The sequence below is a fragment of the Callionymus lyra genome, chromosome 14, assembly GCF_982586985.1.
Source record: "Callionymus lyra chromosome 14, fCalLyr1.hap1.1, whole genome shotgun sequence".
NCBI lineage: Eukaryota > Metazoa > Chordata > Actinopteri > Syngnathiformes > Callionymidae > Callionymus > Callionymus lyra.
The window spans coordinates 1,661,044-1,683,154 of record NC_141831.1 but is presented as its reverse complement, the minus strand read 5'-3'; the positions used below and the strand labels follow the sequence as shown (position 1 = coordinate 1,683,154).

The 22,111-nt window shown below is 44.0% G+C and overlaps 1 protein-coding gene across 2 annotated transcripts; it reads left to right on the top strand.

Annotated features, from left to right (window-relative positions):
- The first annotated feature begins 1,745 nt into the window (after window positions 1-1,745).
- On the top strand, window positions 1,746-21,713 carry cchcr1 (coiled-coil alpha-helical rod protein 1). Of its 2 annotated transcripts, none has more exons than XM_087807943.1 (19): window positions 1,746-1,886; window positions 2,351-2,657; window positions 2,731-2,883; window positions 2,937-3,054; window positions 3,223-3,372; window positions 4,585-4,748; window positions 4,821-4,935; window positions 4,994-5,104; window positions 6,131-6,274; window positions 6,951-7,061; window positions 10,362-10,468; window positions 10,521-10,633; window positions 10,695-10,764; window positions 11,448-11,557; window positions 11,660-11,848; window positions 19,599-19,700; window positions 19,783-19,841; window positions 19,908-20,097; window positions 21,482-21,713. In XM_087807943.1, the coding sequence occupies exons 1-19, from the start codon at window positions 1,817-1,819 to the stop codon at window positions 21,676-21,678; spliced, it is 2,580 nt and encodes an 859-aa protein (XP_087664069.1). In that variant the 5' UTR covers window positions 1,746-1,816; the 3' UTR covers window positions 21,679-21,713. The 2 variants fall into 2 exon arrangements, with proteins under 2 accessions (XP_087664069.1, XP_087664068.1); XM_087807942.1 differs by having other exon boundaries at window positions 2,728-2,883.
- Window positions 21,714-22,111: the final 398 nt, after the last annotated feature.

Sequence of the window (22,111 nt, the reverse complement as noted above, 5' to 3'; positions counted from 1 at the left end):
GGGTAGCGACTCACAAAGAGTCGTAACAAAGCAACACATCTGTGTGTTCGTGTGTGTAACATGAACAAAAAGACCCCCTGGTGTCAAATGTCAAACGCACAAGTCAATTATTCATGTGTCCTTTGATGTTGTTTAATGACTCGTCACAATTCTGCTCATTTCAGGCGACAAACGTGCTCTCGGTCGCGCAGCTACACAACGTGTGCGTTTGATCTGCTGGTGTGAGTCTCTCGGTTGAAAACGATCCACGAGTCGTTGTTTTACCTCCGACAGCGAGTCACTCAAGAGGCTCGTCACATGACTGACATCACGTCATCGTCCATGATTGACACATTGATCATGTGATCGATGAACGGATGACTTCGGTGAAGAAAAATGACTTGAATTCTTGAAGAAAGAAGAATATTCTCGACATTTAAACGACGAAATCTCAAGAAGATTCAAACTCTGAGGGACGTAAAGTCAGCATCAGTCCCAGGATGTTATGTTCACGGAGAAAGAAAGTTTAGGAATATAAAGATCTTTGATTCATCTTCTCTTTCATGACACAGAAGTGAGTGAAAAGTCCTCCTGTCACTCACCTTTCATTTGATAGAAGATTGTTGTCGACAGCGATCAATCATCTCCTGTCTTTCATTACAACGTTGACGTTTTCTTCAACATTCTGAGTTAAAAAGTAACCTTTGGTGAAGACTCCAGGAAGATACTTTAATCATCTCTGATTGTAATATATTAACGGACGATGGCGACGGAGAGAGAAACACGTGAGCCTTCAGTGGTTCAGGAGGCGAGCGAGATCATGTGATTCCACCGCGTACTTGTCATTCATTTACCGAGGAACGCTGGATCATTTCCCTCGACTGTTTAACAAGGATTCCCCGCAGAGAGTGAGCCTCGGATTAATCACCACGAGCTGCTTATGTGAGGAATAATGTGTCAATCAAGCCCTGGCTCGCTGGGAACTCGAGCACGTTCAGGTTCCGTCCAGTTTATAAACCATATATATGCTAGTAAAGCACTGACGACGTTTCACTGCTTGTAATTGAGCTAAAAGCCATTTGTGTGATTCATCGATACATTACAGTGAAATTGATGGTTTTGTTACAAGAAGACGTAAAATGATGAAAATACAAGAAAATTAAATGAGTTTTCACAACAAAAAGTAAATGTTATTGTTCCCACTAGAGCTAGTTTAAAGCATCATATATTTAAAACTATTTTTCTCGTCCTGTAGATGCAAATACATGCTTGAAGGAGACCTCCTGAGGGATCAATAAAGTTTTACCTTACCTTACCTTACCTTCATATTAAGAGCGTACGAGACTTTATTGACCTCTGACCTCTGAATTGACGCTCATGCTTCACGTCAATGTTTGTGATCATGTGACCTCACACTCTTTTATGTTTTTCCAAATGATTCTGGTTTTACTTACATTTGTATTTAGTGCGAGCTGCTGGATGATCTTGATAGATATTTTAAAGGAGTGTGAAGTTAACGAGAAACGATGAAAAAAAAAAAGATTTTTAGGAAAAATCCCATGATGCATTGCGTGAATCTGTTCATTCCAGTTATTCTTCTTTTCTTGAACCGACATTTTTTTTAAAGTGCCATAGTCAGATCAGTGATCAAACATGATATTAAAATGTCTCCAAACTATTTCATTAATAGTTAAAAGATAAAATTAAAAATACCGTTTGACTTCCCCGGATGTTACTGTAACCACGACAACGGCGGGTGACGTCACAGGTCGCGCGTAGAATGAAAGTTTTCTGCTGAAGAGTCTCTGGACTCGTGTTTGCGGGACTCGATCCAGACATGGAGGCTCAGAACCTGATCGAAGGAAGACTCGTCGTCCCGACAGACTTCGTCTCCCCGCCAGCGCCGAGTGAGATGCTTTGAATCCAACGTTAGCTTGTTGATGCTAATGCTTAGCTAAGTAGCATTAGCTTAACTTGACGTCCAACCGTCTGTTGTTTTTAAAAGTTAACTCTTTATGTCAAAAGTGGATTTGATAGTGAAACTATTCTATAGTTGTTAGTTTTATTCATGAGCATATTCATGTTTGTTTTGATCTCTGGAACATGCTTGATATTGACTTGTTGGAAGATACTGAGGTTTTTATTGATTCTATGATTTAATAAAAAATAACACAAAACATCCGGAGATGATTCTAGAGACAAAGTTTGATGTTCTTTGTTAACTTGAAGGTGAAGGTGAAGGTGAAGGTGTCACCTGCTCGTGAGATGAATCACTGTCACCACTATTATATTAAACATCATAAAGTTCTATCTTTATGAAACAGGTTCTTGTTCTTATCCTGTAATAACTTGTGACTCTATTGTTCCACAGAAACCATCCACACAGACCTCATCCCTCCATCACACTTCATCCCTCCATCACACTTCATCCCTCCATCACACTTCATCCCTCCATCACACTTCATCCCTCCATCACACTTCACAACAAGTGTCCAGCCTGCTCGTGCGCACACCAGCGCCCGCTTTCCAGAGACTCCTTCCTCCGGCCGGACAGCGAAGCCGCCGTCGCGTCCTGACGACCCGTGGCTCGCCATCGCTCAGACCCAGAGAGACATCCTGGAGCTGAGGCAGGAGAAGGAGAGGATGTCGACGGACCGCGAGCCCACCTGTGGTTCCAGGTACTGCTCACCTGTGTCGTAGACACCACACCTGAGGAGCAGACATGATGAATGTGTTGTTGTGAATCAGAAGCGAGCAGCTGCTGGTGCGCGACACAGAGTGGAGGGTCAAGGTTCAAACGCAGCGAGCAGAAGCCGAGAGGTTGAAAGGTCAAGTGGAGGCTCTGAAGGAGACGAACCAACGGTACAGGAAGGACGTCCAAGAAGGAGACGTTCAGTACAACAAGTGAGGAACTTCTATCTTCATTTGTTCTGCTCATAACAACGTTGGCTCCGCAGACAGAGTCGTGACATGGAGGCGATGCGTGAAGAGATGTTGGAGCTTCAGACACAGTTGCGTCAGACGAGGGAGGAGCTGAGTCACGGCGCCGCGCACAAGCAGGAAATGAGCTCACGGGTAACTTTGTTTACTCCACAAACATTTAATTTTGACATGTTTCCTGCATCCTCACGAGAGTTTATATCTTTAGTGTTATCTGGAAGTTTTAATAACGGCTCGTGGATCTCTGCAGCATCTATGATTAGTTTCATATCAGGATGTTTGTTCCTTATTTATGATCCACAGCTTGAGAGGCTGAGAAGAGAGTCTGGTGAGGAGGTAGAAACATTGAGGAGAGCCTTGAAGACCAGCAGGGAGGAGGTTCTGGAGGTCAGACGGCAGCAGGAAGACAAGGCCGCGACCTCAGAGCTTCAACTGCAGGAGATTCAGAAGCAGGTATGAGTGACAGGTGTCCACGATGATGGATGTCTTTTGTCATGATATCACTTCAGCTAAAGTGTGTGTGTCTGTGTGTGTGTGTCTGTGTGTGTGTCTGTGTTCATGTGTTGTTGTGATGTGTGACTCTATTGTATCATCAGTGTGTGTGTTGTTGTGATGTGTGACTCTATTGTATCATCAGTGTGTGTGTGTTGTTGTGATGTGTGACTCTATTGTATCATCAGTGTGTGTGTTGTTGTGATGTGTGACTCTATTGTATCATCAGTGTGTGTGTGTTGTTGTAATGTGTGACTCTATTGTATCATCAGTGTGTGTGTTGTTGTGATGTGTGACTCTATTGTATCATCAGTGTGTGTGTGTTGTTGTGATGTGTGACTCTATTGTATCATCAGTGTGTGTGTTGTTGTGATGTGTGACTCTATTGTATCATCAGTGTGTGTGTTGTTGTGATGTGTGACTCTATTGTATCATCAGTGTGTGTGTGTTGTTGTGATGTGTGACTCTATTGTATCATCAGTGTGTGTGTTGTTGTGATGTGTGACTCTATTGTATCATCAGTGTGTGTGTTGTTGTGATGTGTGACTATTGTATCATCAGTGTGTGTGTTGTTGTGATGTGTGACTCTATTGTATCATCAGTGTGTGTGTTGTTGTGATGTGTGACTCTATTGTATCATCAGTGTGTGTGTTGTTGTGATGTGTGACTCTATTGTATCATCAGTGTGTGTGTTGTTGTGATGTGTGACTCTATTGTATCATCAGTGTGTGTTTGTACAAAACTCTCTTTTCATTGAAATATTGACATTAGAAAATGATCTTAAACTCCGCCCACTAAAAACACTGTTTTGTTCGGGAGATTAAATCTTGTTGACCATAACCACACCCACTCTGCTGTGATTGGTCAAGCATGTAGGTTTGTCACCGTGCGTCAGCAATGGTCTCCAAGGGACCTGTTGTATAAACAAAGTGATTTGAACCAGGACATTAGATTCAAGTGAAAAATGACACTTGTTGTGATACATGTACGTCCAGTTAGTTTGAGTTCTACGAGTTCAATATATAAAGCTTTAGCAACAATAATGTTGGGCCTGAAATGAAATCATAGTTTGTGTCACTCAACGACATGATTGACATGTTTATTTGATGGAGTCCAACAACACCAGGGATGAAAGGAAATGGTTGGTTTAACGTGTTCCATGTCTCGCTCCAGTCGCAGCAGCTGAGAACCTCCCACAGTGAGGAGCTGACGGCGGCCAGAGAGTCCAACTGTGACCTTCAGAACCAACTCCAGTCCATGTCCACGGACGTGTGCCAGTTGAAGAGCCGCCTGGCAGACGCTGCCGCCGAGAACCATGGACTCCGAGAAGAGCTGAGGTCTAGAAATGAAAGATCAGTGGGATCGACTTTTGCCGTTGATGAATAAACCGAGACGAGATGTTTCTCCAGGAACGTGTCGGACGCTTTCAAAAGCCAGTCAGGAACTCTTCAGAGTCTCAGGAGCTACATCGGCCAGATGGTCCCTGAGCGAGGAGAGGAGGAGCAGCTGCAGCGAGACGTCCAGGTCACTGTCAGAAGAACGCGTGTCAACATGAAGGTCTCACCTTTGTTACTGTTTATAGAGGCTGAACCAGGAGAAGGACGTTCTCCAGAAGACCACGGAGCTTCTGGGCGTCAGGCTGAACTCCATCAGTGAGATCCTCGCCCTTCAAGAGGAGAAGATGTTGAAGAAGGTGAGTGTGTGAGAGCTGCTGGTCCTGAAGCCTCTGTTTGCTTCGTTCCATCTACACCTGCAGTAGATTCCACATGTTTGTCCCACAGCTTGGTTTTAATAAAGATGACCTTCTTGAGGTTCTTCAAGAGTTAGGCTTCAAGGGTTGGATAAGAAGAGCTGAAGCTTTGCCAGATTCAAACACAATCAACTTGAAACTTCCAAACTAGATAAAAAAATTGTCATCAGATCAACGACTAACTCTGAGAGTCGACAATGAGACACAATCGAGCTTCAGAACCGACATGTTCAGAGGAACCTGAACCTGAACCTGCAGCATCTTCTGCGAGCACTGAAGCTCAAGATGTTCGTTACAATCGAATCATTTTGACCTTCATCCCCTTTTTTCTGTGCTCATTCATTTAGTCATGTGATGTGTAACATGCACATGATGTGTGTCATGTGATCATTGTTCCTGTGAATCTTCTTCTCTTCTGTGTACATGATGTCACTTATTTAAAGTCATTATTCAATAATTTCATAATGAACTGAAGAAAATCCTCAAAACTAAATCACAAATGAACGTTCGGTTATTTGGGCCGAAAGTGGTTTTGACTGTAAGTAAGTGAGTAATTAAGTGAGTAATATTAATCTCCATGAACTCATCCATGAGCAGATGATCTTTGTGAAGCATCAGCGTGTTTTTTAGTTTGGAACCAATGTTTCCAGTTCACTGACCATGTGGGTCGTATGGATATTAGACCTGTAGATAAAGATGTTTGCCTCGGGCTGAGACTCTTTCTCTTCCATCTTCTCTTCATCCTCATCTGTTCTTTCTCTTCCATCTTCTCTTCATCCTCTTCTGTTCTTTCTCTTCCATCTTCTCTTCATCCTCTTCTGTTCTTTCTCTTCTTGCTCGTTGCTATTAAAGACCTGCAGGTGGAAACAGAAAAGTAAAGATTGTCGTCCAAAGACATTCAAATGATTCCCATATATTTATAATTCAACCATGATTTATGTAGATGTTCTGAACCCACGTGTTCCTCAGGCTCCAGCAGATCCACTTGAAAAGGATGGATCCGGAAGCCTTCATGTTCTTCGACTGTGGAGAGAGAAAGTCTTCAAGTTGTGCATCCAGCTACGATCAAAAGACATCCAGCTCAGAGAAGAGAGGAAGCAGCTCCTCACTCAGGTATGAACACACCTGGAGAACAAGAACTAGTGTCAACGTTGAAGCTTCATGTCCAAGTCTGTCTTCAGCACTGCAGGTGACAGCGTGAAGGTCCCGGAGCAAACAATGTAAAAATAAACCGACACATGTTGAATTATTAACAAACATTTGACACTTTAAACATGTTCTTGAGAGGAACTTCAGCAAGAACTCTGGCTGCTGTTTGCAAAATAACTCGGATTCTCAGGATAAAACGTGTTGATAATGGAACAAAAATAAAGTTCTGATTGTGTTCTGGATGAACTTCTGGATCCACAAATCGTTTGACGATTAATCTTTTATTTTATTTTGTTCTTCTCATTGAAATCTGTCTTGATCTTAATTATGGTTTGTGTTGTTCGAAGATGAACTCAATCATCTTTTTCTTCTGCTCTTATGTGACGCCGTTTGTGACTCTTGTCACTGAAATATAAACCATTATGAAGGAGATTTCATCAATTTGATCATAAATAATTAGAATTATTACACTTATTTATTGTAGCATTTAAATCTGTGAGACATAGTTTATGCTTCAAACGGAAGGAAAATGTCAACCATGTTTGATTAAACGTTAAAATAAATGTATTTTATTAACTTCTTCAACATGGATCCTATATTTGTCGAGTTTCTAAAAGTAAGATGTTTTAAATGTCTTCAGGTCCAGTGTGTGGAGCAGGACCTCCAGCAGGAGCAGCTCCGCACCAGTGTTCTCCAGCACTCCCTGGACGCCGGCGGGGCTGAGCTGCACCAGGAGAGGATGGAGAAGGAGGTGAGGATGAGGAGCGAGGATGAGGAGCGAGGGTGAAGATGAGGAGCGAGGGTGAGGATGAGGAGCGAGGGTGAGGATGAGGAGCGAGGGTGAAGATGAGGAGCGAGAGTGAAGATGAGGAGCGAGGGTGAAGATGAGGAGCGAGGGTGAGGATGAGGAGCGAGGGTGAAGATGAGGAGCGAGGGTGAGGATGAGGAGCGAGGGTGAAGATGAGGAGCGAGGGTGAAGATGAGGAGCGAGGGTGAAGATGAGGAGCGAGGGTGAGGATGAGGAGCGAGGGTGAGGATGTGGAGCGAGGGTGAGGACGAGGAGCGAGGGTGAAGATGAGGAGCGAGGGTGAGGATGAGGAGCGAGGGTGAGGATGAGGAGCGAGTGTGAAGATGAGGAGCGAGGGTGAGGATGAGGAGCGAGGGTGAGGATGAGGAGCGAGGGTGAGGATGTGGAGCGAGGGTGAGGACGAGGAGCGAGGGTGAAGATGAGGAGCGAGGGTGAGGAGCGAGGGTGAGGAGCGAGGGTGAGGATGAGGAGCGAGGGTGAGGATGAGGAGCGAGGGTGAGGACGAGGAGCGAGGGTGAGGACGAGGAGCGAGGGTGAGGACGAGGAGCGAGGGTGAGGATGTGGAGCGAGGGTGAGGACGAGGACGAGGAGCGAGGGTGAGGACGAGGAGCGAGGGTGAGGACGAGGAGCGAGGGTGAGGACGAGGAGCGAGGGTGAAGATGTGGAGCGAGGGTGAGGATGAGGAGCGAGGGTGAGGATGAGGAGCGAGGGTGAGGACGAGGAGCGAGGGTGAGGATGAGGAGCGAGGGTGAGGATGAGGAGCGAGTGTGAAGATGAGGAGCGAGGGTGAGGATGAGGAGCGAGGGTGAAGATGAGGAGCGAGGGTGAGGACGAGGAGCGAGGGTGAGGACGAGGAGCGAGGGTGAGGACGAGGAGCGAGGGTGAGGACGAGGAGCGAGGGTGAGGACGAGGAGCGAGGGTGAAGATGTGGAGCGAGGGTGAGGATGAGGAGCGAGGGTGAGGATGAGGAGCGAGGGTGAGGACGAGGAGCGAGGGTGAGGACGAGGAGCGAGGGTGAGGATGAGGAGCGAGGGTGAAGATGAGGAGCGAGGGTGAGGATGAGGAGCGAGGGTGAAGATGAGGAGCGAGGGTGAGGATGAGGAGCGAGGGTGAGGATGAGGAGCGAGTGTGAAGATGAGGAGCGAGGGTGAGGATGAGGAGCGAGTGTGAAGATGAGGAGCGAGGGTGAGGATGAGGAGCGAGGGTGAGGATGAGGAGCGAGTGTGAAGATGAGGAGCGAGGGTGAGGATGAGGAGCGAGGGTGAAGATGAGGAGCGAGGGTGAGGATGAGGAGCGAGGGTGAGGATGAGGAGCGAGGGTGAAGATGAGGAGCGAGGGTGAGGAGCGAGGGTGAGGAGCGAGGGTGAGGAGCGAGGGTGAGGATGAGGAGCGAGGGTGAGGACGAGGAGCGAGGGTGAGGACGAGGAGCGAGGGTGAGGACGAGGAGCGAGGGTGAGGATGTGGAGCGAGGGTGAGGACGAGGAGCGAGGACGAGGAGCGAGGGTGAGGACGAGGAGCGAGGGTGAGGACGAGGAGCGAGGGTGAGGACGAGGAGCGAGGGTGAAGATGTGGAGCGAGGGTGAGGATGAGGAGCGAGGGTGAGGATGAGGAGCGAGGGTGAGGACGAGGAGCGAGGGTGAGGATGAGGAGCGAGGGTGAGGATGAGGAGCGAGTGTGAAGATGAGGAGCGAGGGTGAGGATGAGGAGCGAGGGTGAAGATGAGGAGCGAGGGTGAGGACGAGGAGCGAGGGTGAGGATGAGGAGCGAGGGTGAGGATGAGGAGCGAGGGTGAGGATGAGGAGCGAGGGTGAGGACGAGGAGCGAGGGTGAGGACGAGGAGCGAGGGTGAGGATGAGGAGCGAGGGTGAAGATGAGGAGCGAGGGTGAGGATGAGGAGCGAGGGTGAAGATGAGGAGCGAGGGTGAGGACGAGGAGCGAGGGTGAGGATGAGGAGCGAGGGTGAGGATGAGGAGCGAGGGTGAGGATGAGGAGCGAGGGTGAGGACGAGGAGCGAGGGTGAGGACGAGGAGCGAGGGTGAGGATGAGGAGCGAGGGTGAAGATGAGGAGCGAGGGTGAAGACGAGGAGCGAGGGTGAGGATGAGGAGCGAGGGTGAGGATGAGGAGCGAGGGTGAAGATGAGGAGCGAGGGTGAGGATGAGGAGCGAGGGTGAGGATGAGGAGCGAGGGTGAGGATGAGGAGCGTGGGTGAGGATGAGGAGCGAGGGTGAGGACGAGCGAGGGTGAAGACGAGGAGCGAGGATGAGGAGCGAGGGTGAGGATGAGGAGCGTTGGTGAAGATGAGGAGCGAGGGTGAAGATGAGGAGCGAGGGTGAAGATGAGGAGCGAGGGTGAAGATGAGGAGCGAGGGTGAGGATGAGGAGCGAGGGTGAAGATGAGGAGCGAGGGTGAGGATGAGGAGCGTGGGTGAGGATGAGGAGCGAGGGTGAGGACGAGCGAGGGTGAGGATGAGGAGCGAGGGTGAGGATGAGGAGCGAGGGTGAAGATGAGGAGCGAGGGTGAAGATGAGGAGCGAGGGTGAAGATGAGGAGCGAGGGTGAAGATGAGGAGCGAGGGTGAAGATGAGGAGCGAGGGTGAAGATGAGGAGCGAGGGTGAAGATGAGGAGCGAGGGTGAAGATGAGGAGCGAGGGTGAAGATGAGGAGCGAGGGTGAAGATGAGGAGCGAGGGTGAAGATGAGGAGCGAGGGTGAAGATGAGGAGCGAGGGTGAAGATGAGGAGCGAGGGTGAAGATGAGGAGCGAGGGTGAAGATGAGGAGCGAGGGTGAAGATGAGGAGCGAGGGTGAAGATGAGGAGCGAGGGTGAAGATGAGGAGCGAGGGTGAAGATGAGGAGCGAGGGTGAAGATGAGGAGCGAGGGTGAGGATGAGGAGCGAGGGTGAGGATGAGGAGCGAGGGTGAAGATGAGGAGCGAGGGTGAGGATGAGGAGCGAGGGTGAAGATGAGGAGCGAGTGTGAAGATGAGGAGCGAGTGTGAAGATGAGGAGCGAGTGTGAAGATGAGGAGCGAGGGTGAAGATGAGGAGCGAGGGTGAGGATGAGGAGCGAGGGTGAAGATGAGGAGCGAGGGTGAGGATGAGGAGCGAGGGTGAGGATGAGGAGTGAGGGTGAAGATGCTCCAGGTCTCCAGGGCAGCGAGCGCACGCTTCAGATCAGAGACGCCAAGAGTCTCCAGAGGTTCCTGTGGAGGATCTGGAGCTGAAGCTTTACTTGTTATGGTTTCAGTCTCTGGAGCAGAAGTTGAGTCAGGCTTGCAGCGAGAACCTGCAGCTCCAGTCACGGATCCACTCGTTCAAAGATGAGCTGCTCGCCGTGAAGGAAGCTCTGCACAAGTAAGAGTTTGTGGTTCAAACCAGGAACACCTTCAACAGACTCTGTCTTCAGCTTCAGCTCCGCGTTCCAAAGGAAGCTGGTGGAGGTGGATTCGGCTCGAGCAGAACTCGGCACTTTGACTCAGAGGCTGTCGTTCGCCAACAGCCGAGTCCAGACCGTCCAAGGTTTGTCCGCCGGCCTCGCGCTGCTCTTCCCATCATGCATTAGTCACGCTCTGTCGCTCAGGTCTGGTCATGAGGACGGCGGCGCTGAGGAGCGTCCAGCACGCCGGCGAACATGAGCACGAGAGCGACAGGTACGAGATCATCCCTCGTGTTTCATCTGCTTCTGTGTCTTTCACTTCACAACAACTTTCCATTTCGCGGCGTTCATGGAGCCTCCGGGGAACATCTCAGCAGGTGAGGGGCAGCACAGCAGTCGTGCTGGAGCCTCGACAAGAACCTGACGAGTGTTGGGCTCTTGACGTGCTCGCTGTAGCTCCTGGCACTCCAGTCCTGCACTGACATCCACACTCTGAACGTTCATGAGACCTCAGACAAGAACTGGCTCAAAACTCAACCTGTTCATTTTAGATCTAGTCATGATCTTTATTCTGATGGAATCTGAACTAGTGGCAGCTTCTTACTTGTCTGAGTATGAAATACATTTCTTTAATTTCAGTTTTGATCATTACAGTCAGAAACTCTTATATTCAGCTCATTGTGAGTAAACGAGTGTTGGTCGGGAAGATTCCGTTGATACTGAAGACTGCGAACAAAACTCTTAACCCAACGAACGCGGCTTTAAAGACAGCAAGTGATGTTTGATCGTAGTTTCCTCGACACGTTCTTCTGACTCTGACACATCCTTCAAGTCATGACGATGACCTGAAGGATCTAGGATTCTGCTGGATTGTTGTGCGTAGATTTTGATCTTGTATTCTGTGCTCTGCCCCCCCGACGCTCCTCCATGCGTCTTTGATGCCTCGTCGTGGAGAAGGCTGCAGTCAGAGCTGACTCTGGTGAGCGAGGAGAGAGACCAGCTCGCGCAGGAGCTCCAGAGAAGCCCGGAGCTCATCGAAGGAGCGTTGGCTGCTTTGAAAGACAAATGTAAGCGAGACCACACTCATGCTCTCTGTGTCCACGTCCTAATGTGGCTCCTTTGATTCCGTCTTCACGCCTCCTGGACCTCCACGGCTTCTGACGGCTCAGACGAGGGCCGGCTGAGGCAGCAGCAGGGGGCGCTGGAGGAGAGTCGGGCCGAGGTCAGGGGGGCGAGGGCGGCTCACGAGGAGGACCGCAGGAGACTGCAGCTCCTCCAGACCCAGCTGGAGACCAGCGCGCTGGACCTGGAGAGGCTGCAGTGTGAGCTGATCAGCCAGCAGGAGGCGAGCGAGCGAGGTGAGCAGCAGTTACATCCAAGATGAACAAATCTTTTTACAGCCAAGTCATGCTGAGAGAACATGCTGAGAGAACATGCTGAGAGAACATGCTGAGAGCTGCTCTCTTTCCACACTCTTGTCCTTCACTTAACGCTGGTTTGAACCACGGATCAGTTTGATGAGGGATCAGCAGGTCTGAAGATGAGTGTGAGGAGGATGAGTGTGATGATGATGAGTGAGGATGATGATGAGGATGATGATGATGAGTGAGGATGAAGATGATGAGTGTGAGGATGAAGATGATGATGAGTGTGATGAAGATGATGATGAGGATGATGATGATGAGTGTGAGGATGAAGATGATGATGATGAAGATGATGATGAAGATGATGGTGAGGATGATGATGATGATGAGTGTGATGAAGATGAGGATGATGAGTGTGAGGATGAAGATGAAGATGATGATGAGTGTGATGAAGATGATGATGAGTGTGAGGATGAAGATGAGGATGATGATGATGAGTGTGAGGATGAAGATGAGGATGATGATGATGAAGATGAGGATGAGTGTGAGGATGAAGATGAGGATGAAGATGATGATGATGAAGATGATGGTGAGGATGATGAAGATGATGGTGAGGATGATGAAGATGATGAGGATGATGAGTTTGATGAAGATGATGAAGATGATGATGAGGATGATGAGTGTGATGAAGATGATGAGTGTGAGGATGAAGATGAGGATGAGTGTGAGGATGAAGATGATGATGATGAGTGTGAGGATGAAGATGATGAGTGTGAGGATGAAGATGAGGATGATGATGATGAGTGTGAGGATGAGTGTGAGGATGAAGATGAGGATGATGATGATGATGATGAGTGTGAGGATGAAGATGATGGTGATGATGATGTCAATGATGATGATGATGAGTGTGATGATGATGATGAAGATGATGTCAATGATGATGATGATGAGTGTGAGGATGAAGATGAAGATGATGAAGATTAAGATGATGATGATGATGATGAAGATGTTGTCCTTTAGTCTCCTTCATCAAACCTAGTTCAACTCATTCAAGAATTTGTTATTGAAAAAGTGTAAAATGATGCTTTTAAGAATCTTTTTTAGGTTTTGTTCTTCAGCTAAAGTAGTTTGTTCTGAACACACTGTTCCTTTTTAAACTTAATCTGTGAGTGTTGCCATGACAACTCCTAAACAATTCCCAGAATCCATCTGCAGTAATGAGACGGTTCAACCAACATAGTCAATGTTTTCAGGGAATATAAAGAAGATTATGTCGAGTCAATGAGTCATGATCCTGTTGTAACAATATATCTCAACATATCAGGGATTATTAATATTTCTTAACAATATATCTCAACATATCAGGGATTATTAATATTTCTTAACAATATATCTCAACATATCAGGGATTTATTAATATTTCTTAACAATATATGTCAACATATCAGGGATTTATTAATATTTCTTAACAATATATCTCAACATATCAGGGATTTATTAATATTTCTTAACAATATATCTCAACATATCAGGGATTTATTAATATTTCTTAACAATATATGTCAACATATCAGGGATTATTAATATTTCTTAACAATATATGTCAACATATCAGGGATTATTAATATTTCTTAACAATATATGTCAACATATCAGGGATTATTAATATTTCTTAACAATATATGTCAACATATCAGGGATTATTAATATTTCTTAACAATATATCTCAACATATCAGGGATTTATTAATATTTCTTAACAATATATCTCAACATATCAGGGATTTATTAATATTTCTTAACAATATATCTCAACATATCAGGGATTTATTAATATTTCTTAACAATATATGTCAACATATCAGGGATTTATTAATATTTCTTAACAATATATCTCGACATATCAGGGATTTATTAATATTTCTTAACAATATATCTCAACATATCAGGGATTTATTAATATTTCTTAACAATATATCTCAACATATCAGGGATTATTAATATTTCTTAACAATATATCTCAACATATCAGGGATTTATTAATATTTCTTAACAATATATCTCAACATATCAGGGATTTATTAATATTTCTTAACAATATATCTCAACATATCAGGGATTTATTAATATTTCTTAACAATATATCTCAACATATCAGGGATTTATTAATATTTCTTAAAAATATATCTCAACATATCAGTGATTTATTAATATTTCTTAACAATATATCTCGACATATCAGGGATTTATTAATATTTCTTAACAATATATCTCAACATATCAGGGATTTATTAATATTTCTTAACAATATATCTCAACATATCAGGGATTATTAATATTTCTTAACAATATATCTCAACATATCAGGGATTTATTAATATTTCTTAACAATATATCTCAACATATCAGGGATTTATTAATATTTCTTAACAATATATCTCAACATATCAGGGATTTATTAATATTTCTTAACAATATATCTCAACATATCAGGGATTTATTAATATTTCTTAAAAATATATCTCAACATATCAGTGATTTATTAATATTTCTTAACAATATATCTCGACATATCAGGGATTTATTAATATTTCTTAACAATATATCTCAACATATCAGTGATTTATTAATATTTCTTAACAATATATCTCAACATATCAGGGATTTATTAATATTTCTTAACAATATACCTCAACATATCAGGGATTTATTAATATTTCTTAACAATATATCTCAACATATCAGGGATTTATTAATATTTCTTAACAATATATCTCAACATATCAGGGATTTATTAATATTTCTTAACAATATATCTCAACATATCAGTGATTTATTAATATTTCTTAACAATATATCTCAACGTATCAGGGATTTATTAATATTTCTTAACAATATATCTCAACATATCAGGGATTTATTAATATTTCTTAACAATATACCTCAACATATCAGGGATTTATTAATATTTCTTAACAATATATCTCAACATATCAGTGATTTATTAATATTTCTTAACAATATATCTCAACATATCAGGGATTATTAATATTTCTTAACAATATATCTCAACATATCAGGGATTTATTAATATTTCTTAACAATATATCTCAACATATCAGGGATTTATTAATATTTCTTAACAATATATCTCAACATATCAGGGATTTATTAATATTTCTTAACAATATATCTCAACATATCAGGGATTTATTAATATTTCTTAACAATATATCTCAACATATCAGGGATTTATTAATATTTCTTAACAATATATCTCAACATATCAGTGATTTATTAATATTTCTTAAAAATATATCTCAACATATCAGGGATTTATTAATATTTCTTAACAATATATCTCAACATATCAGTGATTTATTAATATTTCTTAACAATATATCTCAACATATCAGGGATTTATTAATATTTCTTAACAATATATCTCAACATATCAGTGATTTATTAATATTTCTTAACAATATATCTCAACATATCAGGGATTTATTAATATTTCTTAACAATATATCTCAACATATCAGGGATTTATTAATATTTCTTAACAATATATCTCAACATATCAGTGATTTATTAATATTTCTTAAAAATATATCTCAACATATCAGGGATTTATTAATATTTCTTAACAATATATCTCAACATATCAGTGATTTATTAATATTTCTTAACAATATATCTCAACATATCAGGGATTTATTAATATTTCTTAACAATATATCTCAACATATCAGTGATTTATTAATATTTCTTAACAATATATCTCAACATATCAGGGATTTATTAATATTTCTTAACAATATATCTCAACATATCAGGGATTTATTAATATTATTAATACTGGAAGCAGAAGATCATTGATCTCTACGTGTCTTCACTGGACTTTTATCTTCAAACCATCATTTAAGGGCAAAACAAGCTTGTGAGGAACAAACGTCCTCAAGTCCCTCCTGACGTCCGCCGGTGTCTCTGCTCACTGAGTGTAGTGAGATCTACTGAGTGTAGTGAGATCTACTGAGTGTTGTGAGATCTACTGAGTGTAGTGAGATCTGCTGAGTGTAGTGAGATCTACTGAGTGTAGTGAGATCTGCTGAGTGTAGTGAGATCTACTGAGTGTAGTGAGATCTGCTGAGTGTAGTGAGATCTGCTGAGTGTAGTGAGATCTGCTGAGTGTAGTGAGATCTACTGAGTGTAGTGAGATCTGCTGAGTGTAGTGAGATCTGCTGAGTGTAGTGAGATCTACTGTGTGTAGTGAGATCTACTGAGTGTAGTGAGATCTACTGAGTGTTGTGAGATCTACTGAGTGTTGTGAGATCTACTGTGTGTAGTGAGATCTACTGAGTGTAGTGAGATCTACTGAGTGTAGTGAGATCTACTGAGTGTTGTGAGATCTACTGAGTGTAGTGAGATCTGCTGAGTGTAGTGAGATCTACTGAGTGTAGTGAGATCTGCTGAGTGTTGTGAGATCTACTGAGTGTAGTGAGATCTGCTGAGTGTAGTGAGATCTGCTGAGTGTAGTGAGATCTACTGAGTGTAGTGAGATCTACTGAGTGTTGTGAGATCTACTGAGTGTAGTGAGATCTGCTGAGTGTAGTGAGATCTACTGAGTGTTGTGAGATCTGCTGAGTGTAGTGAGATCTGCTGAGTGTAGTGAGATCTACTGAGTGTAGTGAGATCTGCTGAGTGTAGTGAGATCTGCTGAGTGTAGTGAGATCTACTGAGTGTTGTGAGATCTACTGAGTGTAGTGAGATCTACTGAGTGTAGTGAGATCTGCTGAGTGTAGTGAGATCTACTGAGTGTAGTGAGATCTGCTGAGTGTAGTGAGATCTACTGAGTGTAGTGAGATCTGCTGAGTGTAGTGAGATCTACTGAGTGTTGTGAGATCTGCTGAGTGTAGTGAGATCTGCTGAGTGTAGTGAGATCTACTGAGTGTAGTGAGATCTGCTGAGTGTAGTGAGATCTACTGAGTGTTGTGAGATCTGCTGAGTGTAGTGAGATCTGCTGAGTGTAGTGAGATCTACTGAGTGTAGTGAGATCTGCTGAGTGTAGTGAGATCTACTGAGTGTTGTGAGATCTGCTGAGTGTAGTGAGATCTGCTGAGTGTAGTGAGATCTACTGAGTGTAGTGAGATCTGCTGAGTGTAGTGAGATCTACTGAGTGTTGTGAGATCTGCTGAGTGTAGTGAGATCTGCTGAGTGTAGTGAGATCTACTGAGTGTAGTGAGATCTGCTGAGTGTAGTGAGATCTGCTGAGTGTAGTGAGATCTACTGAGTGTTGTGAGATCTACTGAGTGTAGTGAGATCTACTGAGTGTAGTGAGATCTGCTGAGTGTAGTGAGATCTACTGAGTGTTGTGAGATCTACTGAGTGTAGTGAGATCTACTGAGTGTAGTGAGATCTGCTGAGTGTAGTGAGATCTACTGAGTGTTGTGAGATCTACTGAGTGTAGTGAGATCTACTGAGTGTAGTGAGATCTACTGAGTGTAGTGAGATCTACTGAGTGTAGTGAGATCTACTGAGTGTTGTGAGATCTACTGAGTGTAGTGAGATCTACTGAGTGTTGTGAGATCTACTGAGTGTTGTGAGATCTACTGAGTGTAGTGAGATCTACTGAGTGTAGTGAGATCTACTGAGTGTAGTGAGATCTACTGAGTGTTGTGAGATCTACTGAGTGTAGTGAGATCTGCTGAGTGTAGTGAGATCTACTGAGTGTAGTGAGATCTACTGAGTGTAGTGAGATCTACTGAGTGTAGTGAGATCTACTGAGTGTTGTGAGATCTACTGAGTGTAGTGAGATCTACTGAGTGTTGTGAGATCTACTGAGTGTTGTGAGATCTACTGAGTGTTGTGAGATCTACTGAGTGTAGTGAGATCTACTGAGTGTAGTGAGATCTACTGAGTGTAGTGAGATCTACTGAGTGTAGTGAGATCTGCTGAGTGTTGTGAGATCTACTGAGTGTAGTGAGATCTGCTGAGTGTAGTGAGATCTGCTGAGTGTAGTGAGATCTACTGAGTGTAGTGAGATCTACTGAGTGTAGTGAGATCTACTGAGTGTAGTGAGATCTACTGAGTGTAGTGAGATCTACTGAGTGTAAGTAAGTAAGTAAGTAAGTAATATATATTTATATAGCGCTTTTCGAGACCAGGGTCACAAAGCGCTTTAACAATCAAAACAAAACTCAAAACAGTACATACTTCAAAGATCAAGAGTGTTGTGAGATCTACTGAGTGTAGTGAGATCTACTGAGTGTTGTGAGATCTACTGAGTGTTGTGAGATCTACTGAGTGTTGTGAGATCTACTGAGTGTTGTGAGATCTACTGAGTGTTGTGAGATCTACTGAGTGTTGTGAGATCTACTGAGTGTTGTGAGATCTACTGAGTGTTGTGAGATCTACTGAGTGTTGTGAGATCTACTGTGTGTTGTGAGATCTACTGTGTGTTGTGAGATCTACTGAGTGTTGTGAGATCTACTGAGTGTTGTGAGATCTACTGAGTGTTGTGAGATCTACTGAGTGTAGTGAGATCTACTGAGTGTAGTGAGATCTACTGAGTGTAGTGAGATCTGCTGAGTGTAGTGAGATCTGCTGAGTGTTGTGAGATCTACTGAGTGTTGTGAGATCTACTGAGTGTTGTGAGATCTACTGTGTGTTGTGAGATCTACTGAGTGTTGTGAGATCTACTGAGTGTTGTGAGATCTACTGTGTGTTGTGAGATCTGCTGAGTGTAGTGAGATCTACTGAGTGTAGTGAGATCTGCTGAGTGTAGTGAGATCTACTGAGTGTAGTGAGATCTGCTGTGTGTAGTGAGATCTGCTGAGTGTAGTGAGATCTGCTGAGTGTAGTGAGATCTGCTGAGTGTAGTGAGATCTACTGAGTGTAGTGAGATCTGCTGTGTGTAGTGAGATCTGCTGAGTGTAGTGAGATCTGCTGTGTGTAGTGAGATCTGCTGAGTGTAGTGAGATCTACTGAGTGTAGTGAGATCTACTGAGTGTAGTGAGATCTACTGAGTGTAGTGAGATCTACTGAGTGTAGTGAGATCTACTGAGTGTAGTGAGATCTACTGAGTGTAGTGAGATCTACTGAGTGTAGTGAGATCTACTGAGTGTAGTGAGATCTACTGTGTGTTGTGAGATCTGCTGAGTGTAGTGAGATCTACTGAGTGTAGTGAGATCTGCTGAGTGTAGTGAGATCTACTGAGTGTAGTGAGATCTGCTGAGTGTAGTGAGATCTGCTGAGTGTTGTGAGATCTACTGTGTGTTGTGAGATCTGCTGAGTGTTGTGAGTTCTGCTGAGTGTTGTGAGATCTGCTGAGTGTAGTGAGATCTGCTGAGTGTAGTGAGATCTACTGAGTGTAGTGAGATCTGCTGAGTGTTGTGAGATCTACTGAGTGTTGTGAGATCTACTGAGTGTAGTGAGATCTACTGAGTGTAGTGAGATCTGCTGAGTGTAGTGAGATCTACTGTGTGTTGTGGGATCTACTGAGTGTTGTGAGATCTACTGAGTGTTGTGAGATCTACTGTGTGTTGTGAGATCTACTGTGTGTTGTGAGATCTACTGAGTGTAGTGAGATCTGCTGAGTGTAGTGAGATCTACTGAGTGTAGTGAGATCTGCTGAGTGTAGTGAGATCTACTGAGTGTAGTGAGATCTACTGAGTGTTGTGAGATCTACTGAGTGTAGTGAGATCTACTGAGTGTAGTGAGATCTACTGAGCGCTGGTGTGTCTCAGGCCTGCAGGAGAAGGTGTTGGAGACGGAGCGTCGATGTGCTGAGAAGCTGGCCTGGAAGGAGGCTCGAGTGAGGGCGGCCCGGAGGGATCACACCACAGCAGGTAGCGGCTGCCGCGCCCCGGGTCGCCCCCAGATGACCCCCAGGTGACCCCCCACTGAGGTGTAACGGTGTGTGTTCTGCAGTGAAGGCTCTGCGTCGCTGTGAGAGAGACCACCAGGAGGCGCTCCATACACAAGCACACGTGAGTTCTCTGGACAGTTTCAGTGTTTTGTTGCTGTCGCATGAATATTTGAACGTGTGTCAGCAGCAGGTAAATATATCCACGAGGAGAGTCGTCGCCTCGTCTGAGCCTGAGGCGCCACAGAAGCCACAGAAGCCACAGAAGCCACAGAAGCCACAGAAGCCACAGAAGCCACAGAAGCCACAGAAGCCACAGAAGCCACAGAAGCCACAGAAGCCACAGAAGTCTGCAGAGACGAGTCACATATGTTCAGACGGTGAGTCTTTGTTTACCTCAGAGAGTGTTAGCTTTAGCTCCAAACAACACAACATTTACCGTATTTTCTGGACTATAATTGGCAGTTTTCTTCATAGTTTGTCCGGGGGTGAGATTATACTCTGGAGCGACTCATGTGTGAAATTATTACCACATTATTATATCATTTCACATGTTATTTTCACACTAAACCACCAGAGGGCGCTCTAGGCCTGGTTGATCATTTCCACGTAGAAGAGGAAGCATCTTCTACCTCCGGAGTTAGTTAGTTGTTTAAAAGTGACACGAGGATGAAGAGTTATTTGGAGTTACACGGATGGTTTGGTAAACTAGTTAGTTATTGATGCTATAGTTCTCTGAATAACTCTTCATATGTTATGTTAACATACCAGGTTCTCACTTCATGTAACGGAACATTATTCTGTTGTTGCCTCTAGTTTTATTTTAAACTTTCAAGATCACATGTCTGTTCTTGGATTTTATCAAATCAATTTCCCCCAAAAATGCGACTTATACTCCAGTGTGACTTATATATGTTTTTACTTCTTTATTATGCATTTTATGTCTGGAGATACTTGTGCTCCGGAGCGTCTTACAGTCCGGAAAACCGTCAAACCTCTCGAAACTATCTTCGATGAGTTTCCTTCTGTCACTTCCTGCTCTGACGAAGCTCCGTGATTGGCTGACACGTGCCAGTCATTTGTCCTTGAACTCACGTATTTAATCTGCTTTGTCGGAGATATTTTCATGAAACGTTTGAATCTGTGAACTTGATTTTCACTCTGAGAGAATCTGTCGGGTCTTTATGGACGAACGATTGAACCGGAGTTCACACGCGATCGTTCGTGGTTTTGATCGTGAACTTCTTTCTAGAAACTCTTCTAAAAGCCTCAAGTTTTTAAATAACTTATTAAACGTAGCTGCTTGATATGATGTCATCACCTGTGTAGTACGGTTGTGGTTCGGAGACGGCTCTTGCACTTGGTTGCATCCATTTATATTGTGAGAAAGTTCCTTAAGTTCCAGTTACTGCAATGATTCATGTGTTCTGGTTTGATATCCCTGGGTCAAGATGACCCGGAGGCCTGATACGATGCTGCCCAAGTGTTGCATCTGAACCAAGGTCTCCTGAGGTCTCCAGGAGCAAGAAACACTTTAGACGATCAAAGATATGAAGATCAAATTCAGAACTAACGTGGTAAAGATGGTCACTGGAAAAGAAGTAAATCAAATGAAACCTTCTCCCTGAAGGTCTGTGTAGACTTGTGTGTTTGTCTCTCCATCATCAGACGATGATTCACGGACGATGTCGGTGTCACTGATGCAAACATAACAAAGGAACCAGGAAGTGTCTCTGCTGCTCACGTGATGTTCTCGTCCCTCAGAGACGCTCTTGTGTGTCCTGGACGAGCTGCAGAGTCTGAGCGCCGCCGTCGTCGCCGGCTCCGAGGAGGAGGAGGAGGAGCAGGAGGAGCAGGAGGAGCAGGAGGAGGAGGAGGAGCAGGAGGAGGAGGAGGAGGAAGAGCAGGAGGAGGAGGGCGATGAAGGTCCATCACAGGTTCTGACCTTGATGAGACATTGAAGCAAATTTTAACATGAATAAAAGTATTTAAATTCCCTCAGTTTTGTTTGTGTTAAGAATGAACTTTAAATGTTGACGTTTTTATTCTCTCATTGTGACTCTTAAGGCTCTTTTGAGTGGAAGACACTGTTGACTGTATACAGAAAACTACAGAAGATGAGATGGAAACTAACAAATATGTTTTTTATGAAGGATTATTTGTCTCGCTGGGGAAGAGCAATGACAGTAGACGAAGCAATGAGGACATCTAGCGGCCAACCTGTGTAACCACACTTTAGAAATCTACATTTCTTTTACGTTTTCTTCAGTAATGAGTCTCTGTCATGAGTCATTAATGTCATGAGTTATTACTATCATGAGGCATTAATGTCATGAGTTATTACTATCATGAGTCATTAATGTCATGAGTTATTACTATCCTGAGTCATATCTG

Excerpts from the sequence above, each read along its gene's own strand:
- cchcr1 (XM_087807942.1), top strand. The coding sequence starts at position 1,817 with ATGGAGGCTCAGAACCTGATCGAAGGAAGACTCGTCGTCCCGACAGAC. Across the intron at positions 11,558-11,659 it reads GGCTGCTTTGAAAGACAAAT|ACGAGGGCCGGCTGAGGCAG; the intron begins GTAAGCGAGACC and ends CTGACGGCTCAG. Across the intron at positions 19,842-19,907 it reads CGCTCCATACACAAGCACAC|CAGGTAAATATATCCACGAG; the intron begins GTGAGTTCTCTG and ends GTGTGTCAGCAG.